Here is a 14,517-nt window from a genome sequence, read left to right on the forward strand (position 1 = left end):
CTTATGATCTTATGAGATGTGTTGGGCAGTTTTTTTTCCATCTGATAGTTGTAGGAAAATAGGTTTTCCAGGTGAACTGTCTGTGTCGTATGTGGCAACCTCCTCCATAGGGAATGGGTGCTCAAAGGAAAACTGGAAGTAAAGAGCAAGGTCAACAACCTCTCCCCAAAGCTCCAGTATCAATGAAAGCTTTGAGTGAACTGTGACAGGAAGCAGTGTCTTCTTTCTCATGGCATTAAGGAAAGTCGAGTTGTCATGGGTTTTCTGAAGTTCCCTCGCTTTAAGAATCGTACTCCTTGTATTGGAAAATGACCAGGATCATTGGACAATTTTAGACGGTTCGGAGAGATTACAGACTGACTATTGTATCATTTGTCCTGGAACAGTTACCAGTTAGCTGAGAGCAGAGTGGTCAAACACTCAGACAAATGCGAACACATTCGAGAGAGTCAGCACTAACTTAGAGAAGGCAAATTCACATCAAAGTGAAACTCAAATCTGGTGGAAACTTAGAGGAAGTAATTACCGTGACAAGTGGGGAATAGTTTGTGGAATTGCAAAAAACAATACATTTCTACATTGTCGACATATAATGGGGGGGGGGGGGCATAGAAGTGAAAATAACTTGCTAACATGGCAAAGGGATTAGTTAGGCTGTGGAGACAGAGCAGGAATATTATGTATTCAATTTGGCAAGATGCAGCCATCTTGATTGATTGATCGATCGATCGATCAATTGATTGAAAGATACCAGACTCGACTCCCCACCATCATCTCCATCTGTACAAGATGTCTTGGAAAAGCAGTCAATATAATCAATAGATTTCCCACCCCAGTCATTCCTGCTTCTCCCCGCTTCCGTCCGGCAGAAGGTGCAGAGCTTAACAGCGCGCACCACTAGACTCAGGAACAGCTTCTTCCCCTCTGTTATCAGGCTCCTGAACGGCCCTTCCATAAGCTAGGGTACTGTCCGATTCACCTCTAACCCATTGTGGACATTGGACTTGGTCTCTGGAACTGATGCGCTACAATGCTGAGAACTATATTCTGTATCTCCCCCTTCGTTCAACACATTGTACTTGAGTTTGACTTAGGAACATAGGCAATAGGTACAGGAATAGGCCATGCAGCCCTTCGAGCCAGCACCGCCATTCAATATGATCATGGCTGATCATCCAAAATCAGTACCCCGTTCCTGCTTTCTCCCCATGTCTCTTGATTCCGTTAGCCTTAAGAGCTAAATCTAGCTCCATTGATTGTATATATGTACAGGATTATCTGATCTGATTGGATAGCATGCAAAACAAAGTGGGTTACTCCAGCATTTTGTGTCTATCGTCTTTCCACTGTTCCTTGGCACAAGGGACATGAATAAACCTCCACCTAAACCTATTGTTAATTCGATCTTTTTCTCATATTCCCCGTTCATCATCTTTCATTCTGAACGCTGGACGATTCCTGGTTTTATTTCTGTTCTCCTGTAGTGTTGCATTCCATTACTTTCCCCAGAGTTTAATATGCCAGTTGCCTTTCCAATTTCTATTTTTTTATCCTGGAAATAAAGTCCTTGTGTTCCAGGATTTACATCATTAATGATAATATTGGAAAAAAAATACAGTGGAATTCACGTGAAAGACAATCCTTTCTCTAAAAATACTTCTTTGCTCTGCATGTTGAATCTGTTTATTATGAAGAGGACTACTAGCCATCTTTCCCCGATCCCAAGGAAGCTTTCTATTAAAATCAGTAGGAATTGTGCCAGAGTTCCTTACATTCCCTCACTATTTCCTAAAGACCTCCAGATGACCTTGTGTGAGCACATGTTCAGTCACCTCTGTGTCTCACAGCCATTTGGAGATTGTAGTGAGGGATGTCGATGAGTGGACAATAGACAATAGGTGCAGGAGGAGGCCATTCGGCCCTTTGAGCCAGCACCGCCATTCAATGTGATCATGGCTGATCATCCCCAATCAGTACCCCATTCCTGCCTTCTCCCCACATCCCCTGACTCCGCTATCTTCAAGAGCCCTATCTAGCTCTCTCTTGAAAGAGAGGGTAGTAGAAGCAGGTTTGTCCGTAGCCCATGGGGTGTCCTCTGTGGAGGACTTCCAAAGTCAGGGGAGCGGCAACCGAGCGAAGTACAGAAAGATCCCACACTCATCTCCCCCAAAGAAATGGCCAGTTATGGTGAGTCAATCTAAGGATCAGCAATGGACCAGCACACTGGGGAGAATGTCTTCCACTCAATACCCCCACTGACCCCCCCTCTCCCCTTCCTATGCTGCTCCACATCCAACCCCTCCTCCACTCCCCACCTTCACTACCCCTCTTCCCCTCATACCCCTCCCCCTCCCTACTCTTTCCCACCTCCCCCCTTCCTATGCACCTCCACATCCAACCCCTCCTCCACTCCCCTCCTTCACTACCCATCCCCCCTCCCTACTCTTCCCCACCTCTCCCCTTCCATCCCATCTCCTCCTTCACCCACATCACCCCTCTACATCGCTTCTCCCACTCTGCTTCCCTCCCTCTCTGTTTCGCTCTCACTCTCCCTCACTTCTCCCCCCCACCTAACCCCCCCCCCCCCCCCCCCCCAATTCCCCATTCTGCCCCCTTCTCTCCCTCCTCCCCACTTCATAACAAGAGGAGTTGAGTTTAGGAGCAAAGAGGTCCTTCTGCAGTTGTACAGGGCCCTAGTGAGACCACACCTGGAGTATTGTGTGCAGTTTTGGTCTCCGCGTTTGAGGAAGGACATTCTTGCTATTGAGGCAGTGCAGCGTAGATTCACAAGGTTAATTCCCGGGATGGCGGGACTGTCATATGCTGAGAGAATGGAGCGGCTGGGCTTTAAACTCTGGAATTTAGAAAGATGAGAGGATATCTTATTGAAACATATGATGATTAAGGGTTTGGACATGCTAGAGGCAGGAAACGTTCCTGATGTCGGGGTAGTCCAGAACCAGGGGCCACAGTTCAAGAATAAGGAGTAAGCCATTTAGAACGGAAATGAGGAAACACTTTTTCACACACAGAGTTGTGAGTCTGTGGAATTCTCTGCCTCAGAGGGCGATGGAGGCCGGTTCTCTGGATACTTCCAACAGAGAGCTAGATAGAGCTCTTAAGGATAGCGGAGTCAGGGGATATGGGGAGAAGACAGGAACAGGGTACTGATTGGGGATGATCAGCCATGATCACATTGAATGGCGGTGCTGGCTCAAAGGGCCGAATGGCCTACTCCTGCACCTATTGTCTATTGTCTATTTCAGTTACTAATATAAACTTGGCACTACTAAAAAGACCGTTGTTTTTGAAAAACCATGTGTGGAGGAATATCTTAATCATTGTAGGTCCTTTACTTCCTCTTTCACAATTGTTTTCATAAGGCAATTTTCCAGAAAAGAAGGTTTCTTAGAAACACAACTATCTGCTGATAAAATGTCTAAAAATAGCACTGAACTACCGGGAACACACCCACAGGTCCCCAGGCCAAAAATGTCCCTGTGGAACACCATGCCAAGATAAACCAACGCCATGTGCCTGGGCCTGATCAATCACCCTCCATTCCATTCATATCCTTCTGACTATGTAAACACTCCATCAATCCCACAATCAAATCTGCCTCCACCACCATCCCCAGCAGAATGTTCCAGGAACCCACACCCTCTGCCCCGCACATCTCCCTTCAACTTTGCGACACTCACTTTAAAGCTATACACTCTAGACTTTGATATTTCCACCCTGGGGAGAATGTTCTGACTGTCTACCGTGTCTATGCCTCCATGAGTTTCCATCAGATCTCCTCTCAATCTCCGACAATCCAGAGAAAACAATTCCACCCTGATCAACATTCCAGGCATTTGTGGTTTTAGAAACATAGAAACGTAGAAAATAGGTGCAGGAGGAAGCCATTCGGCCCTTCGAGCCAGCACCGCCATTCATTGTGATCATGGTTGATCGTCCCCTATCAATGTCTCCTCCCCATATCCCTTGACTCCACTAACCCCTAGAGCTCTATCTAGCTCTCTCTTAAATCCATCCAGTGACTTGGCCTCCACTGCCCTCTGTGGCAGGGAATTCCACAATTTCACAACTCTCTGGGTGAAAATGTTTTTTTCTCACCTCAGTCTTAAATGACCTCCCCTCTATTCTAAGACTGTGTGGCCCCTGGTTCTGGACTCGCCCCACATTGGGAACATTTTTCCTGCATCTAGCTTGACCAGTCCTTTTATAATTTTATATGTTTCTATAAGATGCCCCCTCATCCTTCTAAACTCCAGTGAATACAAGCCTAGTCTTTTCAAACTTTCCTCATATGACAGTCCTGCCATCCCAGGGATCAATCTCGTGAACCTACGCTGCACTGCCTCAATCACAAGGATGTCCTTCCTCAAATGTTCTGGATTTTACGGTACATTCTGTTTCGAATGTTTCTCCCACGGATGCCATGAGTTGGCCGATCCACATGGGAAGTTTCACCAGTTGGCCCATCAAACATGAACTCCCATCTTGCTGTGCCAATTTCCAATTGGAACTTGTTGTCCACCCAATCTAATCCCCTTATCCATCACAGTGACATATTCCAACCCCTCCCTAGGTCACTCTGCAACCTACTGATACTACTTCTGTTCCAGTAACATTTGTCAATCCTTTATAAATAAATGAAAAATAAAATGAACCAGAACCAAGGGCCACAGTTGAAGAATAAGGAGTAAGCCATTTAGAACAGAGACAAGGAAACACTTTTTCCACACAGAGAGTGGTGATTCAGTGGCATTCTCTGCCTCAGGTGGAGGCGGGTTCTCTGGATGCTTTCAAGAGAGAGTTGGACAGGGCTCTTAAGGATAGTGGAGTCAGGGGATTTGGGGAGAAGGCAGGAACGGGGTACTGATTGTGGATGATCAGCCATGATCACATTGAATGGCAATGCTGGCACGAAGGGCCGAATGGCCTACTCCTGCACCTATTGACTATTGTATTTTGAAAAATGAAAAAAATAAATAAAAGGCGGTGTGGAGAAAGCCACAATTATTCCGGCTTCTGTGGGAACTTGTATCCCAACCTCTCTCATGTGTCTGCAGGTAAGCTTGACAGGTTGTGTATCTTTTTGTTGCCTAATTCACCCACTCACTCCAAAGATGATTTGGTGCAAGCTCTGACAAGACCTGCATCTACAGAGAGCTGTACCTGGTGAAAGACATTGGCACATTTCTCATCCCGTGAGGATTCAGAATCACAGTGGAGATCATTAGAGCTCTTAAAAGAAAGCGGAGTCAAGGGATATGGGGAGAGGGCAAGAACGGGGTACTGATTGTGGATGATCAGCCATGTAGCATCACTGGTTGCCTCCGATCTACGGACATAAACACCGTGTGCCTGCTGGCTGGCATCGCTCCCACAGACATGAGGAGAGAGTAGTACGGAGCGTCTGAAACAGCTGACAGACGATAAGACACCCACTACACAAACACGTGCCCCCTCCTAGATGGTTAAAATCCCGTAAGAGCTTCCTAACCAGCGTCACCCCATTGGAAACAGCACCAACTGAAGCTGGCCTCCAGATGTGGAAGGACTATAGACAACAGGTGCAGGAGTAGGCCATTCGGCCCTTCGAGCCAGCACCGCCATTCAATGTGATCACGGCTGATCATCCACAATCAGTACCCCGTTCCTGCCTTCTCCCCATATCCCCTGACTCCGCTATCTTTAAGAGCCCTATCCAGCTCTCGCTTGAAAGTATCCAGAGAACTGGCCTGCACCGCCCTCTGAGGCTGAGAATTCCACAGACTCACCACTCTCTGTGAGAAAAAGTGTTTTCTCATCTCCGTTCTAAATGGTTTACTCCTTATACTCATTATATAACTGTGGCCCCTGGTTCCGGACTCCCCCAACATCTGGAACATGTTTCCTCGCTCTAGCGTGTCCAAACCCTTAACAATCTTATGTGTTTCAATGAGATGCCCTCTCATCCTTCTAAACTCCAGAGTGTACAAGCCCAGCTGCTCCATTCTCTCAGCATATGACAGTCCCGCCATCCCGGGGATTAACCTGGTGAACCTACGCTGCACTCGCTCAATTGCAAGAATGTCCTTCCTCAAATTAGGGAACCAAAACTGCACACAATACTCCAGGTGTGGTCTCACTAGGGCTCTGTACAACTGCAGAAGGACATCTTTGCTCCTAAATTTGATTCCTCTTGTGATAAATAACAGACTAGCCACTGTCCCTATTTCCACCAAGATGGACACATACCAGCAGCAGGGCGCTTACCACCTGGTGCTGATCAACACTGGCTGAAATGGAGATGTCCCAACCGACTGCGAACTGGGGTCGGGCGGTCAAGGGTGACAATACACAAGTGGGGCTACATGGAGGGTACAACTACCTATGGCTGTGGCAGACAGATCCAGACAATACAACACCTACTGCAATGCCCATTGCTGGATAATCCATGTAATACTGCACACCTTGCACTTGACACTCCAATAGCACAACGATGTGTACAGCAGTGGCAAACCATTATATAGCATTAGGACACGAAAGAAGGAGCCATGATCACGGTGAATGGCGGTGCTGGCTCGAAGAACTAATGGCCTACTCCTGCACCTAATGTCTATTGTCTATACACAAGCTGCATTGCAGAATGGATAGGCACATGGATTGGCAAAGGTGGGGCATAGAATATGGTCAGGTAGTACGCGATGGCACAATGGTGCAGCAGGTAGAGCTGCTGCCTCACAGCGCCAGAGACCCAGGTTCAATCCTGACCACGGGTGCTGTCCGTAAGGAGTTTGCATGTTCTTCCTGTGACCACGTGGGTTTCCTCCGGGTGCTCCAGTTTCCTCCCACATCCCAAAGCGAAATGACTTCTTCAAATTGCCCCTATGGTGTAGGATGGAACTAGTGTGTACCGGTGATTGTTGGTCAACATGGCCTCGGTGGGCCGAAGGGCCTGTCCTTGAGTTGCACTGTGGCAGAAAGGCACGAGATCCTTCTGACAAATATGATTCAGGAGAATCCAAAGAGACTTTATATATATTCTGGGGAATATAAAGTACCCAGAGAATAGGGGCCCTTGTAATTGGAAAGATGCCATCAAGTTGCAGAAAATATGCAGAGAAGATTATTGAGGACGTCACCAAGACTCCGTGGCCTGAGCTACAGGGAGAGGTCAGGCAGGTCAGGACTTTATTCCCTACAGTGCAGGAGGCTGAAGGGTGATTTTATTGATGTGTACAATATCAATTGTAGGAATAAGGTAGACAAAATTGCTGGAGAAACTCAGCGGGTGCAGCAGCATCAATGGAGCGAAGGAAATAGGCAACGTTTCGGGCCAAAACCCTCCTTCAGACGTTTCGGACCGAAACTTTGCCTATTTCCTTCGCTCCATAGATGCTGCTGCACCCGCTGAGTTACTCCAGCACTCTGTGAAACGTCACCTATCCATGTTCTCCACAGAAGCTGCCTGACCCGCTGAGTTACTCCAGCACTCTGTGAAACGTCACCTATCCATGTTCTCCACAGATGCTGCCTGACCCGCTGAGTTAATCCAGCACTCTGTGAAACGTCACCTATCCTTGTTCTCCACAGATGCTGCCTGACCCGCTGAGTTACTCCAGCACTCTGTGAAACGTCACCTATCCATGTTCTCCACAGATGCTGCCTGACCCGCTGAGTTAATCCAGCACTCTGTGAAACGTCACCTATCCATGTTCTCCACAGATGCTGCCTGACCCGCTGAGTTACTCCAGCATTCTGTGAAACGTCACCTATCCATGTTCTCCACAGATGCTGCCTGACCCGCTGAGTTACTCCGGCACTCTGTGAAACGTCACCTATCCATATTCTCCACAGATGCTGCCTGACCCGCTGAGTTACATGTGCTCTACACCACAACCTGCAAGTTTCTCTCCAAGCCACGCATCATACCGATTTCATAAGAGATAGTAGTAGAATTAGGCCATTCGGCCCATCAAGTCTACGCTGCTATTCAATCATGGCTGATCTACCTTTCACTCTTAACCCCATTGTCCTGCCTTCTCCCCGTAACCCCTGACACCCGCACTAATCACGATTCTATCAATCTCCACCTTCAAATATCCATTGATGTCCCCCACAGATGTCTGTGCCAATGAATTCCACAGAGTCCCCACCCACTGACTGGAGGAATTCCACCTCAACTCCTTTCTGAAGGTATCTAAAAGGCCAATAGATCACCGACAGTCCACCGACCCCTGGATCCCTCCACGGACCGCACCAGAGGTTCCAGAGTCAGTGTTTCCACTTTGAAGGAAATTGCCTGAAATCTGGGAAATTCTGGTTGTTTTCGGGTAATTTTAGGGAAATGAAATAATTTTGGGAAGTTTCGGGAAATTTCCCGTCCCGGTAAGCCTTCCCCAACTGCGCATGTGCGACTGTCGCTCCAACTGCCCACGCACGGATACAGGGCCCACTGCGCACGTGCGGGGAGACGCGAAGGGGCCCAATCAGGCCAGCCGGATGATTTGCGGGAAAAAAGTCTGTACCTGTATATGTACGACCATCCGCGCCCGAGCAGCCGGGAGAGGCCCGTCAGCCACGTCACAATTACAAATGGGGCCGGTGACGCGGTAGTGACACTGTCTCCCCGTGCATGCGCCGTGGGCCCGGTATATCCGCACGTGCTCAGTTGGGGAAGGTTTACCAGGCCACAAAATACCATCAAATTGCAGGTAATTTGGAATTGTATTTCAGGAAATAGAGTGCTCTGTCGAGAGTGCTCACCCCCACTGCCTCCAGAGGCCAATAGGGATTAGCAATAGATGGTGCCATTGCCAGCGACCCACCCAGCTATGTTATGTTCCTGGGAACCATCATCTCCAAGGACCTTAAGTGGGGGGGACTACCATCGACTCCACAGTCAGAAAGGCACAACAGAGTATGTACTTCCTGCGGCAGCTGAGGAAACACAATCTGCCACAGGCAATGATGATTCAATTCTACACGGCCATCGTAGAGCCGGTTCTCACCTTCTCCATCATGGTCTGGTTTGGCTCAGCCACCAAGCACGACAACTGGAGGCTGCAGCGAATCGTCCGATCAGCAGAGACGGTTATTGGCTGCAACCTTCCCTCCATTGATGAACTATACACTGCAAGGGCCAGGAAGTGAGAGGGCAAGATCATCTCTGACCCCTCTCACCCTGGCTACAAACTCTTTGAATCACTTCCCTCTGGAAGGCGACTCCGGACTGTCAAAGCTGCCACAGCCAGACATAAAAACAGCTTTTATCCACGAGTGGTTGCTCTACTCGACAGTCAAAAATCTGTAGCTTCCCTTTGATCTGGTATTTTGTTGGTTCACATACTTGATCAATGGTGTTTTATCATTAATGTTTTATTATTATTAATGATTAGTGTTTTCTGAGTCATTCGTAACTGTCACTGTATGTCATGTTGTTACTTGTGGGTGGAGCACCAAGGCAAATTCCTTGTATGTGAATACTTGGCCAATAAACTTACTTACTTACTTAGACCAGTAAAAGAACACAACTCCTGCTCGGGATTCCCCGCAGTAATGGAGAGACACTTCCAATGATCAGTCAGTCAGACACACAACTGTGAATAATGTAGCACTAACAGAGTCATAGAGTGATACAGCATGGAAACAGGCCCTTCGGCCCAACTTGCCCATACCGGCCAACATGTCCCAGCTGTACTTGTCCTACCTGCCTGCATTTGGTCCATATCCCTCCAAACCTGTCCTATCCATGTACCTGTCTAACTGTTTCTTAAACGTTGGGATAGTCCCAGCCTCAACTACCTCCTCTGGCAGCCTGTGCCATACACCCACCACCCTCTGTGTGAGAAAATTACCCCTCAGATTCCTGTTAAATCTTTTCCCCCTCACTTTAAACCCATGTCCTCTGGTTCTCGATCCCCCAACTCCGGGCAAGAGGGTCTGAGCCTCTCCCCGATCTTCCCTTCAATGGTTAAAGGGCCTGTCCCACTTAGCAATTTTTTTGGCGACTGCTGGCATCATTGACTGACGTTTCAGGTCAGCGAAATTGTCGTATTAACGCATGGTGTTTCCTCAACGTTGCGACGTTTTTTTTTTCACTGCTGGATTGTGAAATGTTCAAAATCTTTTGGCGATCCTGATATGACGTCAGGAGTCACCGGGGAAAAAATCGCCAAGTGGGACAGGCCCTTAACCGCAGAGCTGGGTTTAGAAATAGAATCCGGAGCTTACATTTCCTGTGGAGGTATTCCGCGACCACGGCTGCCACGTGAACGAAACACATCACTGCCTGCAACGAGAGGAGAGAGACAGAGAGAGGGTGAGAGACGGCTCGTTCAACAACGGGTCAGTACCAACTCGATATCCGGGCATCAGCTGTGAAGGTCCGTGCCAGGTGAACGGGAAAAATGTAGTCACTCCGCACTTGCCGCTGTCTCCACTGAATATTCCGTGCTGCTAAATCCAAGCCCCCTCCTTGTGGCAAATACTTACCACCACACGGGTCAGATTGACACCATCTTTGCCCGCTCTCCACACCTTGCCTGTAGTGGGGAGGTCAGAACCGCTCGCGATACTCCAAATGAATCCTAACCAAAGGATTATTGAGGACGTATGGAGTGCAGCGTAGGTTTACGAGGTTAATTCCCGGGATGGCGGGACTGTCATATGCTGAGAGAATGGAGCGGCTGCGATCGTACACTCTGGAGTTTAGAAGGATGAGAGGGTATCTTATTGAAACTGATGCAATCATAAAGAAAGCACATCAGCGCCTCTACTTCCTGAGAAGATTACGGAGAATCGGTATGTCAAGGAGGACCCTCTCTAACTTCTACAGGTGCACAGTAGAGAGCATGCTGACCGGTTGCATCGTGGCTTGGTTCGGCAACTAAAGCGCTCTGGAAAGGAAAAGACTACAAAAAGTAAACACTGCCCAGTCCATCATCGGCTCTGACCTTCCTTCCATCGAGGGGATCTATCACAGTCGCTGCCTCAAACAGGCTGGCAGTATCATCAAGGACCCACACCATCCTGGCCACACTCTCATCTCCCTGCTACCTTCAGGTAGAAGGTACAGGAGCCCGAAGACTGCAACGACCAGGTCCAGGAATAGCTACTTCCCCATAGCCATCAGGTTATTACACTCAACTGAAACAAAACTCTGAACATTAATAGACCATTATCTGTTCATTTACACTTTATCTGTTTATTCATTCACGTGTGTATATATTTATATACTGGTATATGGACACACTGATACGTCCTGTATTCATGCCTTCTATATTCTGTTGTGCTGAAGCAAAGGAAGAATTTCATTGTCCTACTTGGGACACATGACAATAAACTCACTTGAATCTTGAAACATATAAGATTATTAAGCGTTTGGACACGCTAGAGGCAGGAAACATGTTCCCGATGTTGGGGGAGTCCAGAACCAGGGAACACAGTTTAAGAATACGGGGTGAGTCATTTTGAACGGAGATGAGGAAACACTTTTTCACACAGAGAGTTGTGAGTCTGTGGAATTCTCTGCCTCAGAGGGCGGTGGAGGCAGGTTCTCTGGATACTTTCAAGAGAGAGCTAGATAGGGCTCTTAAAGATAGCGGAGTCAGGGGGTATGGGGAGAAGGCAGGAACGGGGTACTGATTGGGGATGATCAGCCATGATCACATTGAATGGCGGTGCTGGCTCGATGGGCCGAATGGCCTCCTCCTGCACCTATTGTCTATTGACGTACACTCATAATAGTTTTTTTAACAATTACATTGCATTTGATCCAACATAGATACACCAAATCCAATGATAATCAGACTAATTTAAATTGGCCTTTATCTTGCACTAATGGTTATTCCCTTTATCCTGTATCTGTACACTGTGTACAGCTCGATTGTAAACACGTATAGCCCCCCCCCCCCCCCCCCCCGACAGGATAGCACACAACAAAAACGTTTCTCCTTGCACTTTGGTACACATGACCATAAACGAAACTAAACTTGTCACAAATGTACTTCCTGCCTCGGAGGTGTTGTGTAGCCTTGCCGCCGGTGTCCACACCCCCATCTTTCACATTCTTCTCAGGTTGACTGACTTCCAGCAGGACGTGGGAGATGCCAAGGGCTGTCTGTCCACATTCCTCCCTCCCAGCTGGGCCAACAGTTGATCGCTACTGACCCCCCCCCCCCCCATGCCATGGAGTTGTGCAAGCCGACTGGCCCTTCGGCCCACCGCACCCAATTCTGGCAGCTTCTCCCTCTTGGATGACGGTTGGGTTCTTGCCATGACCCATTAGCTACAAGGTTAACGTCTACTGACATATACACGTTATTTACTGGTAGGCAAAAATGTTGGAGAATCTCAGCGGGTGAGGCAGCATCTATGGAGAGAAGGAATAGGTGACGTTTCGGGTCGAGACCCTTCTTCAGACTGATGTGGGGGTGGGGGTGGGGGGGGGGGAGGAAGAAAGGAAGCAGAGACAGTGGGCTGTGGGAGAGCTGGGAAGGGGAGGGGAAGGAGAGAGAAAGCAGGGACTACCTGAAATTGGAGAAGTCAATGTTCATACCCCTGGGGTGTAAACTACCCAAGCGAAATATGAGGTGCTGAAATATGAGGTGCTGAAATATGAGGTGCTGAAATATGAGGTACGCATTATTTACTTTGGTGTTATTTTGGCGCCTAATTAAAATTCGGCAGATTCCGGACCAGGACTTGAACCCATGAACCTGGACGTTATTCACCTCAGAGAGGTCTCCATTCTTTGTGTGGATTTTGGCCATGCTGCCCAGCCAGGTCTTCCTGAGCTCCGGCGTGCTGGCGTAGGACTTGGCCAAACTGTACTGAAGGTCAACCAGCATCTCAGGGTCCTTCTCGTGCTCCTTCATCTGGGCTGTGGCCATCAGCACCGTGCGGATCCTCTTGGTTAGATCCTTCACCTCGCCCGGGAAGGCGGTCGACTGTGGAAGAAGCAAAGACACGAGGCACTGAAACACTTCCATAAAACAGTCTGTGCGGAGTTTGCACGTTCTGCCCATGGGTTTTCTCCAAGATCTTCAATTTCCTCCCACACTCCAATGACGTACAGGTTTGCAGGTTAATTGGCTTGGGGGTGTAAATGTAAAAGCTGTCCCTAGTGTGTGTAGGGTAGTGTTAGTGTGCGGGGGTCGCTGGTCGGTACAGTCTCTGTGGGACGAAGGGCCTGTTTCCGCGCTGTATCTCTAAATTAAACTAAACACTGCATAACTATCATCTCACCTCTATATTTACACTTGATCAACAACCAACACCATTGTTTAGTTATCATTCAATGATATTCAAAGGGACAAATGTCTGTGGAATTCTCTGCCTCAGAGGGCGGTGGAGGCCGGTTCTCTGGATACTTTCAAGAGAGAGCTAGATAAGGCTCTTAAATATAGCGGAGTCAGGGGATATGGGGAGAAGGCAGGAACGGGGTACTGATTGGGGATGATCATCCATGATCACATTGAATGGCGGTGCTGGCTCGAAGGGCCGAATGGCCTACTCCTATACCTATTGTTTATTGTCTAAATGTTGCCATTGAACCTTCCGAGGTACAAAGACATGCAGCTGATTGAGCATTGCGAGAGACAGCCTTTTATTGGAGACACAAGAAGCTGCAGAATCTACCTCATTGGAGACCATCGGACTATCTTACATCAGACTTTACCTTGCACTAAACGTCCCATTATCCTGTATCTCTACACTGGACGGCTCAATTGATGTTCGTTGCCTCAAAAAGGCGGGCAACATCATCAGAGACCCACACCATCCTGGCCTCACATTCATCTCACCGTTGCCATCGGGAAGAAGGTACAGGAGCCTGAAAACTGTAACGTCCAGGTTCAGGAACAGCTACTTCCCCACAGCCATCAGGCCACCATACACAACAACCTCATATAGGCTCTGAACTACAATAGACTATTATTATTATTACACAGCTTTGTTTGTTTTTGGTGTGTGTGTGTGTGTGTGTGTGTGTGTGTGTGTGTGTGTGTGTGTGTGTGTGTGTGTGTGTGTGTGTGTGTGTGTGTGTGTGTGTGTGTGTGTGTGTGTGTGTGTGTGTGTGTGTGTGTGTGAGTCTGTGTGTGTGCGTCTGTGTGTGTATATACACACTGAGATTTTCTTTTCTATCTCTCGTTTGTCATATTATACTATGTTTACATATTGTGTTGTGCTGCAGCAAGCAAGAATGTCATTGTTCTATCTGGGACACATGACAATAAAACACTCTTGACTCTTAATCATGTATAGTCTTCCCGCTGACTGGATGGCAAGCAACAAAAAGCTTTCCACAGTACCTTGATACACGTGACAATAAACTAAACTGAACTAAACTAAACACTCTCAGTGTAAAACAAAACTTGCCTCTCACATCCCCCTTAAACTTTGTGACAGTAAACTAAACTAAACGAAGATGTCAGTATCCTGAACAAAAAAAAAGTGCTGGAGTAACTCAGTGGGTCAGGCAGCATCTGTGGAGAACATGGATAGGTGACGTTTCACAGAGTG

The 14,517-nt window shown here is 47.9% G+C and overlaps 1 protein-coding gene across 1 annotated transcript in view; it reads right to left on the minus strand.

Annotated features, from left to right (window-relative positions):
• Positions 1 to 386: 386 nt before the first annotated feature.
• LOC116979351 (dedicator of cytokinesis protein 11-like) overlaps positions 387 to 14,517 on the minus strand; it is a 34,099-nt gene continuing 19,968 nt past the window's right edge. Inside the window, exons 8-10 of the mRNA XM_033030954.1 lie at positions 12,729 to 12,944; positions 10,228 to 10,285; positions 387 to 397 (exon numbers count right to left, since the gene is read on the minus strand). Of these exons, the coding sequence (XP_032886845.1) occupies positions 387 to 397; positions 10,228 to 10,285; positions 12,729 to 12,944 (285 nt within the window). The remainder of the gene's footprint in view (positions 398 to 10,227; positions 10,286 to 12,728; positions 12,945 to 14,517) is intronic.

This window comes from Amblyraja radiata, chromosome 12 (genome assembly GCF_010909765.2).
Source record: "Amblyraja radiata isolate CabotCenter1 chromosome 12, sAmbRad1.1.pri, whole genome shotgun sequence".
Lineage (NCBI taxonomy): Eukaryota > Metazoa > Chordata > Chondrichthyes > Rajiformes > Rajidae > Amblyraja > Amblyraja radiata.